Consider the following 22,627-nt stretch of genomic DNA (forward strand, 5'->3'; position numbering starts at 1 on the left):
AATGCAGGGGAAGGAGCAAGATGCATCAGCATGACTACTGGACTTTAGCCAAGTGCTTCTGGAGTTCCAGGAATTGGAGATAGGCATGGCACCAGGTCATACTCCAAGGGTTATCAACCTATAACATGATGGACTAGAGTACTGACCACTTTCCTGGGTCACGACAAGTGCTAATTGTTGGAGAGCATTATTAATGAGGGGTGTAGGTGGTGGAACTATAAGTGACAGCTAAGCTTTGTGGATAAAGAATGTGGTTGTGCCCTACCATCACCTGAAGATAGCCTTGGCTATTCACATGTGAGTAGATGAAGACCGTGTGTGTGTGTGTGTGTGTGTGTGTGTGTGTGTGTGTGGTGGAGGGTAGGACAGCTAGAGCATAGGGTCAGCTATGGCAACACTTTCCTTCCCCTGCCCATCTCCAATTAAAACCAATGTCTTTACCCTAACCACAGTGCCCTGTAGCATCATGACCCCCGTGGTTCTAGAGCATGAACTTTGTGAGAGACCCTGAACAAATCTCCTCCTGAAACTATAATTCTTTTTTTTTTTTTAAAGATTTTATTTATTCATTCATGAGAGACACACACACACACAGAGGCAGAGACACAGGCAGAGGGAGAAGCAGGCTTCATGCCGGGAGCCCGACGCGGGACTCTATCCCGGGTCTCCAGGATCATGCCCTGGGCCGAAGGCAGACGCTCAACCACTGAGCCACCGAGGTGTCCCTGACACTATAATTCTACCTCTCATCCTTGATTGTTCTACAGAGGAGAATATGTTTGTAACACATCTGAGTTTTTCATTTTCCCTCAGCAAACCTTCAAAACAAACTACGTATCAATGTGGGGACCTGGAAACAACATTTCATCTCTAGTGAAAGCTTGAGCATCTTAAGACAAACACACTGGGAAGAATCAGTCCTCATGTTTGCATAGACTATTGGCCTTTGCAGAGCTCGGAGCATTCCTTTCTGACCTCTGTCCTTCTGAGAGAACTCACTGTGGGTGGAACAGCTCGGGGTCAGCAACAAGGAGAAAGGAGCTTATCCTGGGAGGTGGAGTGGAATACTCAAGTACTCTGGACTCTCCACTTATCCAACAGAATTACATATGTAAGCATCAGCGGGATCCTGACCTGGACCAAAATGAGGCCTGAGAATGCACTGTATTTATAATTTTGGATGCTTTATTATCTAAAGTCAAAAAGAGAAGATACAAAAGCAGTTTTATTTACCAAGGGAGGGCACTAGGCCTATGGAAAGTTTTGGTCCTTTTTGCTAAGCTGTCAGATGTTGCAGGCAGTTGGCCAGACGGCTGTGTTTTACGTCCCGGCTTAACATTTTCGAGGCTGCTGAATAATGTAGATCCTTCTCAGTGGAGTGACCTTCTCCAGAGCAGGTCTGGGTTTTTGATGTGCCATGTGCACCACTGCTGGAAATTTATGGCTGAGCTAAAGGTGAGAAGGAAAGAAAAAAATAAGCGTATTGGATTTTTTTGGTCATGAAGTATTAGAGTAGCAGAGAGCGATGCAGTTGGTTCGAGGAGTTTCACAGTTTTGCTTCTTTCTTTCATACATCTTTTTCCCATACCACCTCCAGCTCTGGGCTCACACATGTATGCATTCACCTGGGTGTCTCTCGTTAGCTTGTTTCTGATTTTGAAAACTATAAACTATACTATATACAAAATAATAAAAAAAATACATGTGCATTTATATGTATGTTTTGAAGTGACTTTTTTTTTTTTTTGAGATTTCATTTATTCATGAAAGACACAGAAAGAGAGGCAGAGACACAGGCAGAGGGAGAAGCAGGCCCCACGCAGGGAGCCTGACACAGGACTCAATCCCAGGAATCCGGGATCATGTCCTGAGCCAAGGGCAGATGCCCAACCGCTGAGCCACCCAGGCTTCCCTGAAGTGACATGTTTAAAGGTAGAAATGCTTAATTATATCTCATTAGTCCTTTAACGAGTATTTGGCCCTAGCACACACATATATGGATCACTACATTCTGAGGAGGCTATGGGGACACCAGAGAAGGTCCTGCAGGGGAGGAACACCTTCATTGTCAATAGACTAGAAATAAGGAACCAATGAAAGAAGTTGAGAAGAGTTAGGGTCAGGTGGTATGTTGAAGTGTGTGAAATAGCTGTTTTTGTAGGTCAAGAATGGTCCAATATTGGCAATTTCACATGGTTCAGTCTCCAAAGCCTGGCACGAAGAAAGCTGAAGAGTGATTAATTAGTAGCTTCAGGTTACAAACTTCTTATTAGTCATCCCCTGGATGACATCTGTGAGGAAAAGTGGCTTTCAATGAACACGGACTGAAACTTTGGACATTAAGAGGAATTTCACATGGAACCAAGAGACTTTATGGAATTTCCACTAAGGAGAGCTTAAGATGGAAAGATGTCCAGTGCCGTAAGCAATTCGGATGTAGTCTTCCTAGGAGAATGTGGACCCAGTGACCTTTTGGGCCCATTCCAGTTCTTGGTTTCTAAGCCGAGCGATGCAACAGAAAGATACCTAAGGACACTTACCTTAGCCAGCAAGGGAGGGGTGCCTCAGCTCACCAGGAATTTAACTTGTCACTGCAGAACTTAGATGCCCTTGCCCTGACACTCAAGTTAAATAACCGGGGAGATAAACTGCGCGTGACCCCAGGCATCACATTGTTTATAGTTGTTCGGGCTCTTCTAAGCCAGGGAAAACATATGTGCCTTCTATCTCTTCTCAAATATCCCTGAGCTCTGGGCACACAGCATTCCCTTTCATGTGGAACTTGACTCCAGAAAGTCCTTTCTTCTTGGTCTTAAAAAATTAAACACAGTGGAAGGATATACCCTCAAGTGTTAATGATTATCTCTGAGGAATTACGGGCAATCTCCAGTCTTCTTTACTTTGCCTGTCAATATTTTTCTAAAAATTTTTCTTTTACAATGAGTATACAGAAGTAATATAATAATTAAACCCAGGGATGGTCTCTGCTGGAGTTCTAGCAGGAAGGAAAAAACATAATCGGGGTATGGGTCATAAATGTTGCTTTAGAGTAAAAAAAGAGCCAATGCCTTTTTTTGGTCAGGTCAATTATCATTGGGCCACATGACATGTTATAGTGGGGTAAGGGCAGTGTGTTTTGTTTTTCTTTTAACATTAGAACTAAAAGGAAACTTAAGAGGCCAGTGACTTCAGGGGTATCTCTAGTGTCAACTAAAACAGATGGATTATGTCAGGTTCGCTCTACACCACATAGAAGAGATTACAGGTGGGAGGAGCACCCTGCCAGGTTACTTCAAGTCCAACACAAGGTGAAGGGGGTGAGAAAGGAAATAGGTGATTCTGACATAACAGAAATGTGGGCAAGTAGCCAAGGGGAGATGGGGCAAGAGGACAAGTCGAGGCGGCGGAGACGAAGCCACAGAATTGCCTGTTGCTCTGAAGGCACAAAAGCCACCACGGCAGGGGTGAAACAGGAGGGGGAGGGTGGCACCCACTCATGACCTGACATCTTTAGGCTTATCTCTGCACTTCAGAGGCTGCAATTTTTTTTTTTTTACTACTTAAAATTTTTTTAAATCCACATGACAAAATTTCCCATTTCAACCATTTTTAAGCAAACAGTTTAGCTGCATTAAACACATTTACATTGTTGGGCAACCATCCGTACTATTCACCTCCAGAACTTTTTCATCACATCGAACTGAAGCTCTGTGTCCTTTAAATAGTAACTCCTCACTCCCTCCTCCCACCTTCCAGCCTCTGGCAACACCTTCTTTGTCTGTCTCTGACTTCTGACTTCCAGGTATCGCATATAAGTGGCCTCAGGCAAGATTTGTCCTTTCCTGTCTGGCCTCTTTCGTTTCTCTTAATGCCTTCAAGGCTTACTCATGTGGTAGTTAAGTGTCTGAATTCCCTTCCTTTTTAAGGCTGAATAATATCCCACTGACTGTGTAGATACCACATTTTGTAGGGATATGTAATGATGATAGGACGTTGGACGTTTGGGTCGTTTCTACCTTTTGACTATTGTGAATAAGGCTGCTATGAACACTGGTGTACAAACAGCTGGTCAAATCCCTGCTTTCAATTCTTTTGAGTATATACCCAGAAGTGGAATCGCTGGATCATATAATTCTATGTTTAATTTTTTGAGGAACTGCCATATTGTTTTTTACAGTGGCTGTACCATTTGATGTTCCCATCATAATGCACCAGGGTTAAGGGTTACATTTTCACTAAGACATTTAAGAGAGGTCCTGAAAGTTCTGCTCAACTGCCTTTCAGTAAGGGACTGCTGCAGATCGGAATGAACGGGAGGCTGTCCCTGGGGCCGGTCGGTTGGCCATCTGTGAACTGATCTGGGAACGTTTAGGGGGAAAAAAAAATCAACAGGATTGAGAAGGAAGTGGAAATAATTCTGGCAAAGATAACAGCCTTAGGGAAACTGCCTATAATTATTAAATTACAAATGCACAGGTTTTAGGGAGCTAGTAGCAGGGCTGTACAGCAACTCTTGAATATATAATAAGGCAGTCAAGTTCTCTTTCTCATATGCTCCAATCCCTCAATTAGGATCACCCTAATGTTGAAGGATTTGGGGGTTGTGGATGGAGAGTCTATAAAGTCTTCCACCAGAACTGATGAAGCTGTAAGTAAAACGGTCAACTTCTCAATGCCCTAATAAATTCTTTGCTGTAGATTTTGTATCAATGGTGATAAGAAGATTTTTCAAGCTGGAACTAGAAATAAGTAGGAATAGCTTTCCAGAGTACAACTTCCAACCAGCTGTGTTTCAAGCTGGCATCTGAAATTTCAGAAGCTTTGGATTTTTCATCATTAGTCTTTATAAAAGGACAGGGTTTGTAAAAAGAAAGGTGTTTCTTGTCTGATTCATTAGGATAAGAGAATCTAGGGTAACCCCGTAAGAGAAAGAATTCAAGGCTGGTGTATTTATAAGGATTTGTCTTGCTGTGACTCCATCACAGAAGGGGCAACATATTGAACTTGAAAAGCTGATCAGTAGAAATTCCCACGTGGAGAATCTACCTTCATCTTGGGTAACTTTGACCTCAGAACCTATAGTTTTAGTTTCAGAGAAAAAAAGCGAAAGAAGTATAATAAAAGTCTTTACGATTGGAGCTGTGAAAGAAATTCTAGATGCGAGGAAATCGGTGGCAGGTTTTGTTTAAGAGGCTGAAGCTAGGTAGTATTAGCAGACAGGCAGCTCTTCCATTCATCTTTCCAGAGTGTTAACTTCCAACTTGAATGTTGGCACTTAGATTTCTACACCCCGTTAAGCAAAAGGCTTAAAACAAAACATTCAGCTCGAGTCAATGAAATTCAAGGATCCTCCTACGGTGATGTTAATCTACAGAACAAGAGAAACCTTTTTAGATTTGCAGATGCCTCTGATAGTTTCCGCTCCCTCAGGATCCCATTTCACACACTTCTCACTAAGTGTGGTGGTGGTGACACATCTGGCAACTTGAAAAGTGGCCCCAACTTTAACTAGGCTTCAACCTCCCACCTCCTCCACACCATAACCCAACCTTGTTCCTAATGCTTCATTCAATTGGCCGCTTTCACATTCAGAGAAGCTTCACAATTATTGCCAAATATCACTTCCATCACTGTCTAAAGAATTATATTTGGCAGTATCATCCTCTCTCACTCTCTGCCTTAAAAAAAAAAAGAAAAGAAAAGATTAAATGAACGACCATAAATCTCAGAGGAGCTACACGACTTCTAAAAGGTCAAACAGCCTTGAAGGAGCTGGTGGAACTTGGTCCGAGACTGGTTCTCCCAGATTTTTAGCCCAGAGAGTTTTGGGGTTACATAACCCCTTTTCTGCAGGAATATCATGATATATGGCCTGTCACCAGGCAACATGAACCCTCTCATTATGTAGAGCTGAGAGAGGCAGGGAGGGCTGATTGGAGAGGGAAGGAGAGAAGGAGAAAAGTAGTGAGAGAGGTCTGCATGCAGGGAGGAGATGGGGGAAATACTAGGAGGGGAAAAATTCAGACTGCTTCCCACTTAGATTCATACAGTTCCAAGCTTTGGGGGATTGTTTTCCAATCTCCCAAATCTCAACCCCTAAGCTGATTTTAAAGTAGGGTATCCAGAGATGAATAACATGGATAGAAATTTCTTTATTTTTCTTGCCATGTTTCAGTGGTTGATGAGCTCTTATGAATAGGACCGTCCTCTTACTGCCTTACACTCTTTTTGAGAGAGAGACAGAGAGTGTGCACATGTGTGTGAGCGGGGGGCGGGGGGGCAGAGGGAGAGGGAGAGAGCTGATGGGGATCTCGATCTCACAACCCTGAGATCATGACCTGAGCTGAAATCAAGAGTCGGACGCTTAACACACTGAGCCACTCAGGCGCCCCCCTACCTTAGACTCTTAAGTTCTTACATTCATATGAGAATTAACATGAGTTCTTGGAACTAGACATAATCCTAGGGCAGTAATATTCATTCTGAGGGCAAGAATGAATATTACATATGCAGAGGATGTGACCCTCATTTCTGATACTGCATTTCTTCTGCATTCTTCTTCTTGTATATTGTTAGGTCTTCATGACAATATTGTGAGGGGAATGGTAATGCTGGTGAAAATCCATCAGCAGATATCTATATTTACATTTCTCTATCTTTTATATATCTTGATTTTTTTGTATGAGGCAGTATAGTTTATGCATTTTCTTCATTTAAAAATTAAAGTATAATTTATCTACAGTAAAATATACCCTTTTTAGTGTACATTTATATGACTTTTCACAAATACAAACATCTGTGACCAAAATCAGGAGATAGAACCCTCAATCCCCCAAATTCTATCCTGTCCCTTTCTGGTCAGCCTCTCCTCCCAGCTCCTGACAACCACTGATCTCAAGAGATCTGTTTTTTAAAAGGCATTGGTCTTTCTATCCCAAATTGATCTTTATTATAAAATCTTACTTAGGGGTACCTGGGTGGCTCAGTGGGTTAAGTGTCCAACACTTGATTTTGGCTCAGGTCATGATCTCCGGGGTCAAGTGATCAGCCCTAGCTTAGCACAGAGCCTGCTTAAGATTCTCTCTTTCCTTCTGCCCCTCCCTCCCCTACCACCTTGTGTGCTCTCTCTCTCTCTCTCTCCCAAAAAAATAAAAAATTAAAAAAAAAAAGTCTTATTATGCTTCAGGTTGAATTATAGGTTCAGGGGGCATTTTTCTTAGTGGTAAGAAAACAATTGATCCCATCAAGTACCATATTCAAGATAGTTATACATGGTGATCTTGGACTTGATTTTGTTGCGGGTTTCTTATACTTTGCCTGGGATTCCGAGTGATGTCCTGTAGGATACTGCCCTGGGAATAGAAGCTAACACTTACAAGGGCTAATTGCACCTGGCCCTGCTAAGTACTTTGCATATGTTCTATAATTTCATTTTATTCTCATAATATGTCTGTGAAATGGATACTTTAACCACATTCCCGTTTACAGATGAGGAAACAGAGGTATAGAAAAGGCAAGAAATGTCAATGACAGAGCCAGTGGGAAACACATCTGATGTCTGACGTCAGCCCTGTTCTAACCAGTAAACTATGCAGTCTTAGCCACAGTCCCACTGCAGTAAACATTGAATTCAGTGTTAAAGTTGTTTGTTTTGTTTTTTAGATTCTTAAAAATATTTATTTATTTGTCAGAGAGAGAGAGCAGAAACAGGGGGAATGGCAGGCAGAGGGAAAGGGAGAAGCAGACTCCCTGCTGAGCAGAACCCCCCACCCCCCAGGACCCTGGGATCATAACTTGAGCTGAAGGCAGACGCTTTAACAGACTGAGCCACCCAGGTGCCCCTGTTTGTTTTTTTAAATAGGTACAGTTGCTGTTAAAAATATTTGTAACAACACACCATCTCAATGTTTTCTTGTGGTTTACAAATACAACTTGTTATTATCGCTGTTGATTTTTCTTTTAATCTGTAAATAAGGAAGTGTTATTTTTAACTGAAAGGAAGAGAACTCCTCCATGTGAAGACATAAGCTATGTCTATAAAAAGCAATATAGACTCTGGCACTGTAACTAATACATGGCATAATCAACTTCGACTGACCACTCTCTTTAAACATTTTATTTTGGGTTCACATATATTCTAGAGGAACATGTCTAATCCCTCCAGTTCCACTTACAACTGTGAACAGTCTGTGGCCCCTGCGGAAGAGGCGTCTGGTGGGCAGGTGCAGGAGGATGTGGGATGCAGAAGCTGGCAGCCTGTGTTGCTCTGACAGGGCACCATTCATCCCTGCCCTACTTCTAAAGCCAGGAAGGCAAAGAGTTGTTTATGACCTCACCTCGAATCTATTTGTGGAAGAACCAAGCCCCCCACATTAGAAAGCTTTGTAGCGGTAGCCTATAATCGAGATCTTGCCTTGTACTGGGACACCTGGCTGGCTCAGTCAGTAAAACATTGGACTCTTGATCTTGAAGTTGTGAGCTTCAGCTGCATGTTGGGCATGGAGATGACTTAAAACAAAAACAAAAACAAAAAAACCTGCCTAGTACCATCTGCCTTGTTATATCCCATGAACTTCAGGCACAGCTGTTTATTTCGCTGCCACAGAACCAGTGCTACTCACCAGAACAGAGCACAAACAGGTTACTCTGTGCCAGGCACTGTTCTAAGAGCTTCACATGTACAAACTCACTTATTCCACATAAGTGAAATATATACTCTGGGAAATATATACTGGGAAATATATACTCTTCCTTATCTCCATTTTTTAAAAAAGTGGGTTCTGTACCCAGCACGTGGCCCAAAGTGGGGCTTGAACCTGAGATCAAGACCTAAGCTGAGACCAAGAGTTGGATGCTTAACCGACTGAGCCATCCAAGCGCCCTTCCTTGTCTCCGTTTTACCAAGGACTTATCTAAGGCACAGTATAATTTGCTCAAGGTCATAGCAATAGCAGGTGGAGGAGCTACTACTAGATGGAGGCCCCAGAGGTCCAGCTGCTCAGTTTCTGCTCCGACCTTTTCCAGGCCCCTGATTTTTGGCAGCAACAGCTAGTCTTCCTTCTATAAATTATGCACAGTCCTGTCCCTTCAATTAATGTGAGAGCAGCAGAAAGAGTGGTTATTTGTTGCTTTAAATGCAACTTATCTGCCCTGTAGGAGTAGAATAAGGACTCTTATTTAGTTTACCTACAAAACTTAAAAACAAACTAGTAAAACCAAAGCACTGTTGCTCTGGTAAGAGTTTTCTGAGTTTCTGGAGCTACTTAGAAGAAACACAAGATATAGAAATAAAAATAGCAATAGCCAACCACCTTCATAAACAGATGTTACTAGATAAACCCAGCCGGGGCCCAGCGTGCCTCCAGCCCTAAAACTGTGCAACCCTCCACCACCCACCTTCACCTCAAATCAGATATTTCCTTGTGGGTATGCAGTGGTGGGGAGGAAGGCCCCAAACTACTGACTTCCCAATACACAGGCTGCTTTTTTCTAGAAATAGGCCATGAGAAATGAGATGCCACTGAGAAATATTTGGGATGGCAGAGTAAAACGCTGCCAGCTTGGTGTCATGATTCTTGCGTTGTTTTCTATCTTATTTTTGAAATGCTTTATTAAATAGACACTAGGAATTTGGGAGAAACAGCTTTTCTCACCAAAACCTCTTTGCGGTCCTTGGACTGAGAGCAGATTCTTTCACAAGGATGGCAAATCTCTGAGCTGGATAAAAGCTCAGTGGTCAGTGTTCGTTCACCCAGGGAGCCCCATGTGATGGATAAATACTGATTGGGAGCATTCCATGGCGGGGGGTCTCACCTGCACCCCAAAGCCTCACCTTCTCCAGTGTGTCATTCAGAGTATCCATGGCCTGGAGTTTGGCAACACTTGCAATGGTACTGTAAAGAGGAAACAAAATGTCATATAGGACCTGAAAACCTTCCCACTAAGGAGGCTACATGGTTTATACAAGGACTATCTACTTGGCCTTTAAGTTTTTACTCTGTGTGGCAATATCTAGAAGAAAAAACAATTCTACTTCTGTGCGCCCATGTGCTACAAAAATCTTTGTAGGCCACGTTATTATTATGAGGCTATTTTTCTTTTCTCTTTCCATTGGAGTATATAGCTTGGTGACTATTCACAACTAGTTAAACCAGCCCGCCCTAAGGAAAACCACTACCTGACTTACAGCTCTGCAGTTTGGCTGTTTCTGTACTTCATAAAACGAGTCACACAGCATGTACTCTTTTGTGTCTGGCTTCTTTTTCTCAGGCCAGTTTATTTTGTAGGAGAGCGTCAATCAGGGCTGAGCCTTCCTTCTTGATGGAAAATTTGTACTTGGCTTTATCTATCTATCTATCTATCTATCTATCTATCTATCTATCTATCTATTTATTTTCTGGATGGTTGGTGTTGGTTAGTAGTAGTTATTAGGAAATGGACATAGATTGCTGATACTTAGAAATTTATTTCCTCTGATACATTTTGCAAAAGCCATTCTCCAACAAAATGTAAGGAGTGATGTCTGTCCATGAAAATGAGGCCCTCGTGTCTCCTGCATACACTCCCGAAGCAGAGGGAGTGCTTAACCAACCAACAGCAGGGGTGAATGAGGGTAGAGCTAATGAAGCTTCAGCTTCCGAGCCTCCTCCTGCACCTGTTCCTTCCCCAGCAGGCATGTTCCTAGCCCTTTCATATCTGTGATGTTTTACTATTTTTCTTTAAAGTGGCCCCCAAATCCTATATGCATCAGGCCCTACATACCTATATCTATTGCTGGTAAATAGGATGAGGAGGGGGGAGAGAGCGAGAGCAATTTCTTGCTGTTTATGTTGTACAGTGGTTCCATTCTCATCTTTTAATGACTATTAGACAACAATGGAGTTTTTAAAGACGGTTCCAATCACCACTTTATTACTCTCTGGTCACCTCTTCCCACATTGTTCAGCTGACGTTAGAATTCATAGTAAGTCCCCATTTCCTGAGGTGCAGAGAAATGAACGACTTGTCCACTGGCTGCCAGCTGGATGTCATTTCCAAGCCATGACTTTTTAGTTTCCGAGCCCCTGGGCCAGGCATGTTAATCAGGATGGCAATAAACAGGGTTTAGGCTTGAATCACGTTTTAGTAACAAAACCAGCTTGCAGTTCCATCACAATCTGGTGTCATTTCAAGTGCTTTCTGTATTCTAAGAACTGTCCTAGATGCTGGGTCAAAAGATAAATAATATGTGACCCCTACTGCTGAGGATTTACAGCCTTTGCCTTTCATTATGTGCTAGTTATATTCTGGTATCAGAAGAAACAAACATTTATTGGTAATGAGGAAGATGAGCATTTCATTTTAAAGTGGAACAAATCCTTAAAAAATTCCCATCCCAGATATTGGGAAAAAAACTTGAAAAGTGATTTAAATACATTTTTATATGAAAGAGCCAGAGAAATTCTGTAGTCTCTTTCCCTCTGCATTCCCTGAGACTATTATTAATTCTTAAGGATGCATCCTGAACATCCTCTAACTGACTCCATTAGAATCACTCTTCAACTCATCGGTGGAAACCATCTGGAAATTGTCTCTGAAGTGCCCCCCTTACCTCATTGGAGGAGCCAGTTTTGCACATTTCTTTCTTTTTGAACACAGTTATTTTCTTTAACCACAGTCCAATGATTGGACCATTCGTGCACTTGCCCAGCCCACAGCTCTCTGCTTAGCTCTGAGAATGGTGCCTTTTGTCAAGGTTACAGCCGAGGGAGCAAGGGAGAAACAACTTCAGTATCTATATGCCTTCAGGCTATGTCAAATAGAGTGGCCATTATTTTCTAAATAATTGAGTGATAGATTTAAAACAAACTAAGAAAAAAAAACATTTATTTTTAATTCATAAGATTTGCTGCAGCAGAAAGCATATTATGAAAACAGGGCAGGCTTACGGACACTATTTTAAAGGCTAATATGAAGATAAGCTAACAGAACAGGAGTCAGGTTGGGATGAAATTGGGACTGTGCTTTTTAAGTACAAAACAGCTGGGTTGGCTGCAGAGAGGAGGAGGATGTGGGTGGTGAGGGGGCCCAGAGAGAGTCTTCCAGAAGACAGCCCCGTCACCACTGCTTCTTAGCTGGCTGCCCCTAACCCTGTTCAGCAAAGGCCTAGGGAGCATTGGTCTGTCTCAAATTGCAGGGAGGCTTCTGACTTCTGGAAGCAGAGTTACTCAAAACAACTTGAGGTGATGAAGGAGAAGAAATTAAGTAATCCCTACCTTGTTTTCTCTAATCCTGTTTTTTTGGTATGTCTCTCCATGACACCAATTTCTTGTTTCTTGGGAATGCGCATTCCTCCAGCCTTTACTATAAACAAATAAGCAACACACAGGAGTTTTGGTTAGAATAGAAAGGGTAGGCTTGCTTTTGTTGTTTGAGGTATGAATTAGATTTGAAAAGAATTTTAGTACTTTCCGAGGATTGAAACTTTTATCTAAATCAACACAATGAAGCATTACCTTGAACTGAATAGAAGAAATAATATTGTGTCATGCAAACAAGGTAGGGAAGGGGAGAAGGGTTGAGGGCTGCTTGTTTATGTTCAGAGAGCAGGACCTGAGGCTAAACAAAGCAGCAGAGGTTTACACCTTTGGGTTGGGGAGGACAGGGGCCACGTACTCTCCTAGGCATTTCACTGAAAACCATTTTTTCTTGTTATCAAACCAATTACTCTCTTTAGGGTAGCAACAGACCATTACAATGTGACCCTCTTGTTTTCCCACAAGATTAAAGTTTGTGCAAGGCTTGCATTTTTTTTTCTTTTCAACTAAAGCATTCAAAAGCACAGATTCCGAGAGACAAGCCAAAAGTCAGGGCATGCGGTAGTAACAGGCGTTTAATTCAAGAGAGATGCTTCTGATCCCACTGGAACCCCACCTTCCCATCCCAGACCCCCAAACCTCTGGACTTTGGTCAAACTCAGATGTTCTAATGAGTAATTAAACTACATTAATAATCCTGCCATTCAGGAGATAAATTAGTGTTAATCAGGCTACAGATGACCTAACAGCAATTCAAGTGTTTAACAATGTCAGATGAAATCAATTTTTGAAAAAGAACAACCCATTTCAGATTGCAAGTCGAAGCAAATACTTCTTTCTGTTCCCAGGAAATTTGCTCATCTAAAATCTGACAAGCTCAAATGAGAAAAAGCTAAATGGACATTGATGTGTTTGAACCTGTTAATTCTTTTTATGGAAATGTCAAATTGGCCATTTCTAAAACTAGCTCCAATAAAGTGAAAAGTAAAGAAAATCTATTCTATTTCTCAATGTGCTTATCAATTTGACACTATCATGGTTCTTTAAGAATTATTACATATTCTGTTGATTTTTGTAAAACATGCATAAGGCACATAATTCAGAAAGCATGAAGGATCTGCAGTCTCCATCCCACCAATATTTCCAGCGTCTATTCATTTCCCTTGACGCTAATGTTACATGGGTCTGTGTGCACATCCAGATATTGTACAGGTTGTTCTTTTTCAAATGGCAGCATAAAATACACATTGTTCTGCATCTTGTTTGTTTATATTTTTCATACAATCATAAACTTTGGAGTAAATTCCCTATCTATCCAAATATAGAGAAATGTATTGTTCTTTTTAACATCTGCTTTAGAATTTCATTATGTGAACGTTCTGTGTTTACTTAGCCAATTCCCAAATGTTGGACATTTCAGATGTTTCTAATTCATTGATGTCACAAACAATGCTGCAATAAATATCCTTTTACATGCATAATTTTGCACAAGTGCAAGGATACCCATGGGATAAATTCCTACAAGAGATCTTGTTAGTTCTTAAGGGTTTGTACATTCTGAATTTTCCCAAGTCTTGCCAAATTGCCCTTCCCAGAGGTTGTACCAGTTTACAACCTCACTAACTATGATGACAGTGATTGTTTCCCCCTACTTCTGGCAACAATGGGAGCTAGAAAATGTTTGGTTTTGTCTACCAATAAGTTAAAAAAAAAAAAAAAACTTCTTTAATTTGCATTTCTTCCATTTCATTAAAGATTGAGCTTGTTTCTGTGTTTTAGAAGCCATTTCTATTTTCTTTTTATGAACTCAATTTTTTTGGTCCAATTTTTTCTATTTGATTCCTACTCTGATCTATTAATCTCTCTGTCCATTTATGTGCTGTTGCAACTCTATTTTAATGAATGTAGCAGCATATATGTATGTATGTGTATATATATATTTATTAAAGAATAGTTGACAGACAATGATTGCAGCATTGCATGGCAATATCTGATAGAGTTAGTCCTTCTTTGCTATGTTTCCTTTGCAGAATTTCACTAGCTATTCTGACCTATTTTTCCACATGAACTTTAAAATCAGTTTGTCAATTCCTTCCCCAAAAGTCCTGCTGATTATTTTTTAATGGTCTTGTTTTACATTTATAGACTTTTTATTTTATTTTGTATTTTATTTTTTATTTTTATTTTTTTTATAGTCAGTGGTATTTTTTTAAAAATTTATTTATTTATTAGAGATACAGAGAAAGAGAGAGAGGCAGAGACACAGGCAGAGGGAGAAGCAGGCTCCATGCAGGGAGCCCGACGTGGGACTCGATCCTAGGTCTCCAGGATCCCGCCCTGGACCAAAGGAAATTTATAGACTTTTTAAAAAAGGAAAACTCAAATGTTTATATTCCTGGTGACTCTCTATTCAAGAACATGGTATGCTGTTCCATCTTTTTTTGCGTCCCTCAGTAACTGGTTTGCATAAATCTTAACACATTTACTGTTAGGTTTATTTTCTAAGCATTTTATCTTGGTTGTTACCATTGCTATTATAAATGGAGTCAATTCTTCAATTATAACTCTGACAGATCATTGTTATTATATCATTGATTTTATACCCAGACCTTAATTGAATTCTTATTGTTTGTAATAGTTTTTTTGTTGATTCTCTTAGGTTTTTCAGGTAAAAAAAAAAAAAAATTACAACCTGTAAGGAATTATAGCACTACTTCCTGTAGAATAATGTTAAACAGTTGTGGTGATTAACATCTTTATTATCCTAATTTTTAAGGGATTGCTTTTAGTGTTTCCCCATTAAGTATGATGCATACTTAGGTGGATACACACACACAGCCACACGCACACAAATATATATATATGTGTGTGTGTGTACATATTTATGTATTTTTTCATATTAAGGAAATATTCTTCTATTAGTATTTCACTGGGCTTAAAAATTATAAATGCCTTTTTAGCATTCATGGATATGATCCATGGTTTTTGTCCTTCATGTGGTTACTTACAGTAACAGATTAATGGATATCTTACTATCAAACCATTCTTGCATTCATAAAATAAACTCTACTTGGCCATTTTGAATCACCAAGTTGTGTTTTCATTGATTATAAAAGCTTCTCATTAGAATTTTTGTAATATTAGATGAAGTCTAGGAAAAGCATGCTATTTTTACACATGGTCTGCTTTAAATTCATACACATAGACAGAGAAAGACACACATTATATGAGAAAAAGGCATACCAAATAATCAGTAACAGAAATCAAATGATGTGAAATCATCTTTGGGACAGCCATGGAACGTAGATGTGAGATAAACCAAAGTATAGCTTTTCCAGGAAGACTGAGGAGGGAGTGCCTCGTGTGAGGGGTGGTGGTGTTCACAGCACTGCTCACTGTCTCTTGAACTGAGAGGAGTCATACAGGAGGTCTAGAGCTTGGGCCTTCAGTACCTCTCCCAACTGTATTTTTCTTTCTCCTTGTGACAAATGCATTTGAAATATGGAGTGCTAGAACTATTTTCTTATTAATACTCCTTGTGTTTTCCCTGCTGCTATTGTTTCTACATAGTTTCATCTATATGGACTGATTATTATCACCAACTATAGGAATAAATGTGTTGGGCAGCCCGGGTGGCTCAGTGGTTTAGTGCCGCCTTCAGCTCAGGGCATGATCCTGGAGACCCGGGATTGAGTCCCGCATTGGGCTCCCTGCATGGAGCCTGCTTCTCCCTCTGCCTGTGTCTCTGCCTTTCTCTCTCTGTGTGTGTCTCTCATGAATAAGTAAATAAAATCTTAAAACAAAATAAAATAAAATAAAAATTAAAAAAAGGAATAAATGTGTTAATAGTTAAAATAAACAGTAGTTTAAAATGAGAAGCCCTTTGGAATGTTGAGTTCTATGCTATTGATTTGCAAAGACCTTGACAATCTAGAGAAGTCAAGAGGAGAGGGGCCAGATGAAGAAGGGAGCCATGTCACAGGAGGAACTAGGGTGTCTGGAAGGATCACCTCTGAAGAAGATAGACTCAAGGGAGTGTGTGCCATCTTCAAAGACCTGTGGGGCTATCACATGGAGGAAGAATGGCTTCCTGGTGAGGAAATCAGTCGTATTTATTTTATGTTGTTCCAGAGGACAGAATGCAAAGGATGAATGTTCCAGAAAGGTGGAGCCTGGCTACTAGCCTGGCTAATTGGTGTTATTCAAAATGAAGTCGGTTGCCTAGTACAATAGTAAGTCCCTTGGCTCTCAGTGTGTTAAAGAAAAGAAGTCCACCTGCCATGAATAACTCAGGGGGATTTGGGGGAGTTTGCTAGAAGTTGAACTAGATGACCTTCATCATCAAGTCTTTGCCTCCAAAATAAAATCACTCCTCCCTTTGAAAAGAATATAAGGCACTGAATAGAGAAGTAAATGCCAAAAGAATTTTTTTTAAGATTTTATTTATTTATTTATGAGAGACACAGACAGAGAGAGGCAGAGACATAGGCAGAGGGAGAAGCAGGCTCCCTGTAGGGAGCCTGACGTGGGACTCGATCCCGGGACCCCAGGATCATGACTTGGGCCAAAGGCAGGCGCTAAACTGCTGAGCCACCCGGGTGTCCCCCAAAAGAAATTTAAAAATTTATTATTAGGCATATTCCTAAGAATGATAAAACAGAGATATTTGAGGGGAAATTAAAAATCATCCTAGAAGATTCCTACTTTCGTGTAGGAGACTCTGATTCCTCTCTGTGATGGGGCTCTATGCTCTAACTCATTGATTTAGGAAGCATAAGTAAACCACACACACCTTGGATTTCCAGACACTGTTCTCATATCAAACTTGTTCTGGTAGGTAATTTGCTTGGTCAGCCATGTACAGTAGAAAGACACAGAAGATAATATCCCCATATTCTAGATGGATAGACTAAGAACAAATTAAGGCTCCCAGTACTTGGGGTGACTGAACCAGATGGAACCAGTTTGTGGGAGGGTCATCTTCAAAGCTCTGCTGGGAACACTAGTCACACTAGTCTCTGGAATCTAGATAAACCATTGTAAATAAATATTTACAATTCAACACAAACAGATACTTGCCCATGTTCCATATACCAGATAGGTTCAACTCACAAGAACTCTTCAAAGTTTCACTGTGTCTAATTTTGTTTTCTCAAAATTGCAATAATTTACACAATTCCGTATATGGAACTATATTCCCTTTGAACTTCTATAGACAGACCAATCAGAATTGGGCAAGGTAAAATATGAACTGATTTAACATTTTAACATTTTTTGGGGTATAAATACATAAGACTTTAAGCAAAATGAATTAGAGATAAAAATGTAAAAGAGAGAGATGCCTTTCTGTGGTTTCATTAGAAAGTCTAAATTTCTGTGAGGAAAATGAACCTTTGCTTTCCTGCCTCTGAATAAATGTTATACTCTTGTGGCTAGTTTTGTAGTTTATAACTTTGCAAAAACAGGCCCTTGAGTTTAGAATGCTGTATAATAATTTTCCAGTTAAGATTTTCCAGACAAAAATTTTTGGTAGAGGAGAGTCAAGATAAAGAAAGACACATCAGCCTGCAAAATAAGCTTTTTTTTCCTTCACTAATCAGTGGGAAATGGATGGGAAAAAGCTAAGTAACACAAAGGTTTGTGCACACTTTGCCTTGTGACTGAGCACTTATACTTGAAGATTTTAAGTAAAAGTTTAGATGTTTGCAAAACATTCACTTTGCACTTACAGTCAATTTTTCAGCCCATTTCAAGATGTCAATCAAGACCCAAAAAGTTAGGAAAAGATGGTAAAGTAAAGAGAGAGGGCTTTAGAATAGGAGAGCTTTGGCATGGGGCCCACTTTATTTTTCAGATCTCAGCCCCACGGACCCCACTATCTGTGTGGCTTTGGGCAAGTCCCTCAACCTTGCTGACTTTTAGTTTGCTCCTCTGTGAAACAAAGACCACGGCACATCCTGGTCTACAGGGCTGTTGCCATGTCTAGGAAAGCAGCTGGTCTTGCAGTCATCCAAATCCCTGACCCCGTGATGTTTAGGGGAGCCGGTCTCACAACCTCTCCTTGAGCCTTACAGATCAACAACCCCCATTAGTTGACTTGAGTAGATTGGAGTTGAGTGAATTGAGCCTTTGGTGTTTGTTTTAAGTGACACTGACCCTTGGGCATGTCTCCAGACTTTCTTCTCTCTTTAGTGAGCCAGAAAACTGATTCTCTTTGGGGGTTCCGTGGTGACCCCTCTGATGGCTTGATTCATTTGACTTAAACCAAATTACAAGGTGCAAGAAATCCAGAAAAACTTGGAAACTCCTGCTCTTTCTAGTTCCTTGCATACTTGGTTTCCTCCTATTACCTTCCATACACATTTTTGGCCATTCATGCAATAGGGTTCTTCTAAACCTGAGAGCGAGGCGAATCAAAAAAAAGCAGAAAATCCAAAGCTAAGCTGGCTAGTGCCTAGGCCACATCATGTTTCATGTAGTCTGTTTCACAGCACACATTGATAACCAGGGCTAACAGAAGCGCAATAGATTACTATACATGAAAGAAAAGCAGCCCAGCCCTCCACACGTAGATGGGAAAGAGTTACAGCCGGTTGACTTCTGAGAGGTTTCATTTTTAACCCTGACGAGGCAGGCCCATGTCCCTTGTCCATTCCCTTCTGCTCCCTTCTGCTCTGACTGCTGGTAGGGCCTCGTGCTGCCCTCCAACATCAAGAGGTCTTGCGATTGGGGAGGATCATTCCTTCTGACAGCCCGTGTTTCACTAGGCCTGCACTTTAAAGAGATTATCAGTCGTGGGCCAGGTGCTTTCCATAGGTGTTCTCCTTTAATCATCATAACCACCTTATAATATCGATGTAATTTATTAGCCCCTGCTTTAAAGATAAGGACGCCTGGGGCCAGAAGTGTGGGATGAAAGCAGAGGTTAAGCCGAAGGTCGGCCCAATCGCAAAGGCAGTGTCAGAAGTGTCAGACCCTTCCCTCCATATCACACCTGCTGCCCACTTTCAGTCATCTCTATATTGCTTATAAAAATCAGGTGAAGCTTCAGTGGAGTTTTGGCAATGGACGATTTTTGTTCCGTGAGTAAAATTTTGAGCCATGGCAAACTGGTTCAGACTTAAAATATGTAGCAAGACAAGCTGAAGGATGAGGTTTCTTTGTTCCCTTGCTCTCAGCGGGGAGGCAAAAGTCTGCCTTCATCTCCATTCTAATTATCCCAAACCTCTTATCTATAGTGTCACAGTTCATAATAATTAATTGTCATGCCAGAGGCATTGTGACATGCTTGATGGAGTCATGGTGTGCTATGTACACAGAGTAATTAGCAATCATTAGTGGTGGGGCAGAAAGTTCCTGGTGGTTTCATTCAAACTTCCATTTGGTTAAGTTTATCTCTGTGTTCTTTGTTCATAAATGTAATTTAGCAAATCAGATTTTAGCTTACCCATTTCATGAAGGATTGGGGTGGAAGTGGTGGGAAGAGAACGTGTTTTTCTTTTTCTTTTCTTTCTTTTTTTTTGGTCTCTCTGTAATGAATGTCTCTTGTAATAATTTGCATGTATAGTTCCTGACCATTAGTTTGCATCATTAACTTTGTTTTATTTTTTTCAGAGAGGGAGAGAGAAGTGAGTGGTTGGGGAGGGGCAGAGGGAGAGAGAGAATCTCAAGCAGACTTCACACCCAGCACGGAACTTCAGGTAGGGCTCAATCTTACAATTCTGAGCCAAAATCAGGAGTCTGACGCTCAACCAGTTGGGCCACCCAGGTGCCCCAGCATCATTAACTTTAAATATAGGTAATGTTAACTATGGCTAAATCCAATTACAAATATAAAATGTCAGGAGTCTGCCCCTGGAAACCAGGGCACGGTGTCTAGAATTTGAAGCTCAGAGTTAGTAGTAAAATTCGTACTCTTTTCAGGTGGGCAGCCCACCAGAAAGCTATTGAACCTCTGTGTCAGTGTTTGAAGCTTTCTTAAGGTTATTACCTGCCAGCATCCTCTGCAGCAAAGATGACTAAAATAACCTTGGCTTAGAAGTGCCAAAGCTTACGCCAATAAATAAGGTTCGTAAATGGAGAAAGGCAAGAACAAAGTAGTCAAGATTTTGAGATGTTTCTTGAGGAAAAAAAGAAGGAAGGCAGTTGAAAGAACATAAAACTGGCTAAAAATAGTCTTGCATGCCTCATCCAATCTATATGAGCGTATGGTTAAGTATAATAAAACTAATCTCCATATTTCACAGAGCAGAAGTCAAAAAAAAAAAAAGAATGAGAGAAAAGTGGGTATTTTACAAAACACCTTGATTGCTACCTTCCCTAGTCAGCCCCTCCTGTGCTTGGGTCCATATTAAAAAGTGCCCCTTAGCTTGGTGATGAGGCGAACTACATTATTGATAACACTGCCCAAACCCAAAGCCTGAGGAGAGAGAGAAAATAAAGTTGCTGTCCTCCGTGTGGAAGCTGCTTTGCCTGGGTACTGAGTCAGATGAGGTACAGTCATCCTGGGGTGATGGAGTCTTAGAGCTGGAACCTCTTGGGAGGAAGGTTGCCATGGCAGTAAATCAGCATCTTCCAGTGGATGTGTCTCTGCTCACCTCCAGCCAGGGAGGGAAGGTCCAACCTTAACTATCCCTTTTCACAGGCACCGAATCCCTTATGCCTTCATCTATAATTAGGTTTTAATTCAACCAGGACTTGACAAATCCTCAGGTGGTTTATAAGCAAGCCCAGAAAGTTCTAAGACATAGGAGGAAATCAGGTGGTGTGAAGTTAAAGCAACAACAGGGACATTGCGAACCTCTGCTCTGTGGGGAGGCTGAAGGCGTTGGTGGAAGGAGGAGCAGCAGCAGCAGTGAGACCAGTGCTATCTGCAGGACAGAGGGCAGGTGGGTAGCCTACCTGCAGGAGGATGCCCCCCTTTCAGCGGGGGGAGCAGGACTTGCACTTCACTTGCCATAGCGCGTGCCAGTGCCAGTGCCAAGGCCAGGACGGTGCTCTGGAGGTTGAGTGCCAACTGATGCTGCCCCACTGCAGCCTGGCTTTATACAGGCTGGGGGGCGGGGCCCCTTAAGGGCATTGCTGAGCAGCAACAGGGCTTGTCACCTAGCTTTCTGGGAACCTCCATCACCTTGGCAGGTTTCCTCTTAGAAGAAAACCTTTTTCTTGTTCCCTTTATCTCAGAAAGCAAGGTAGGTGGCTAAGGGAACTCCTATTTTCTTTTGCCAGGGAAGGGGAGAGGATGAATTTCAGTGCATACTTTTCTTTCTAACTCTTCGTCCATCAAGTATGTAAGGTGCATCTACAATGTGACAGGCTCTTTGTCATATGCTGGCACGACAAGGAGGTCAAGATTTTGGTTTCAAGATGTCTGTCGTCTTTCTGAAGGGACAGTTAGAAAACAAAGCACTATGTCTTTGCACCAGCCTTGGCAACTGTAAGCATTCATACTAAGAAAATAATCGGGGATGTGGACAGAGACTTCTGTACAAGAATGGCAATCATGTATTTCTTTTTCTTTTCTTCAGTTTTTAGAATTGATTGGTAGCAATATCAACATCCCCAAATAGGTAGGGACAGTAAGATACAGCCATGTGAATACTATGTTCACATTACATATCCTATTCTCAGATAATATTTAATGATGTGAAGCCTTTCATGATAAGATAGTGAAAAAGTAGGCTAGAATAGGATAGTAGGATAACAATTCTGTTAAAAAGAAAAAGTCCAAATTTAAGCTTTATTGTATCTCCAATGCTGATCAAAGTTGAGCATATGGTAGTTACTAAGAAATACTTCTTTGTTCTTCAACACAATTAAAAACTTCTGCTCTTCAAAAAAACAAAAAAACAAAAAACAAAACCTTCTGCTCCTCAGAAAGTATTGTTAAGGAAATGAAGACCAGCCACAAACTGAAGGGGGAAATAAAAAATGTGTAGAACACATTGCTGGTAAGCACTGGCTCTAGAATACATGAAGAAACAGCTCAGTAATAAGAAAACAAATAACCCAATTTTTAAAAATGGGCAAAAGATTAAAACAAAAACTTCACAAAGTAGAGATATTGACAACAAATAAGCACATAAAACGATGTTCAACATCATTAATCATTAGAAAAATGCAAATTAAAACCACAATGAAATATACTACATATGTATTAGGATGGCTCAACAACAACAACAACAACAACAAAGGAAAATACAGCATCCTGATGAAGATGTGGGCAACTGAAACTCTCATCCATGGCTGGTGGGAATGCAAATTGGTAGAGCCTCTTTGGAACTGGTATGACTGTTTCTTGTAAAATTTCTTATAACATTAATCACATACTT

At 40.9% G+C, this 22,627-nt stretch overlaps 1 protein-coding gene across 1 annotated transcript; it reads right to left on the reverse strand.

Annotated features, from left to right (window-relative positions):
• Positions 1–1,163: 1,163 nt before the first annotated feature.
• On the reverse strand, positions 1,164–21,351 carry DAPL1 (death associated protein like 1). The gene is made up of 4 exons (XM_077883461.1): positions 21,198–21,351; positions 12,255–12,342; positions 9,833–9,893; positions 1,164–1,449 (listed from the first exon to the last, which is right to left on the reverse strand). The coding sequence occupies exons 1-4, from the start codon at positions 21,253–21,255 to the stop codon at positions 1,333–1,335; spliced, it is 324 nt and encodes a 107-aa protein (XP_077739587.1). The 5' UTR covers positions 21,256–21,351; the 3' UTR covers positions 1,164–1,332.
• Between the last annotated feature and the right edge of the window lie 1,276 nt (positions 21,352–22,627).

The sequence above is a fragment of the Canis aureus genome, chromosome 34, assembly GCF_053574225.1.
Source record: "Canis aureus isolate CA01 chromosome 34, VMU_Caureus_v.1.0, whole genome shotgun sequence".
Lineage (NCBI taxonomy): Eukaryota > Metazoa > Chordata > Mammalia > Carnivora > Canidae > Canis > Canis aureus.

Excerpts from the sequence above, each read along its gene's own strand:
- DAPL1 (XM_077883461.1), bottom strand. The coding sequence starts at position 21,255 with ATGGCAAGTGAAGTGCAAGTCCTGCTCCCCCCGCTGAAAGGGGGGCAT. Across the intron at positions 12,343-21,197 it reads AGGGGGGCATCCTCCTGCAG|TAAAGGCTGGAGGAATGCGC; the intron begins GTAGGCTACCCA and ends ATTTGTTTATAG. Across the intron at positions 1,450-9,832 it reads TGAATGACACACTGGAGAAG|CTCAGCCATAAATTTCCAGC; the intron begins GTGAGGCTTTGG and ends TCTCACCTTTAG.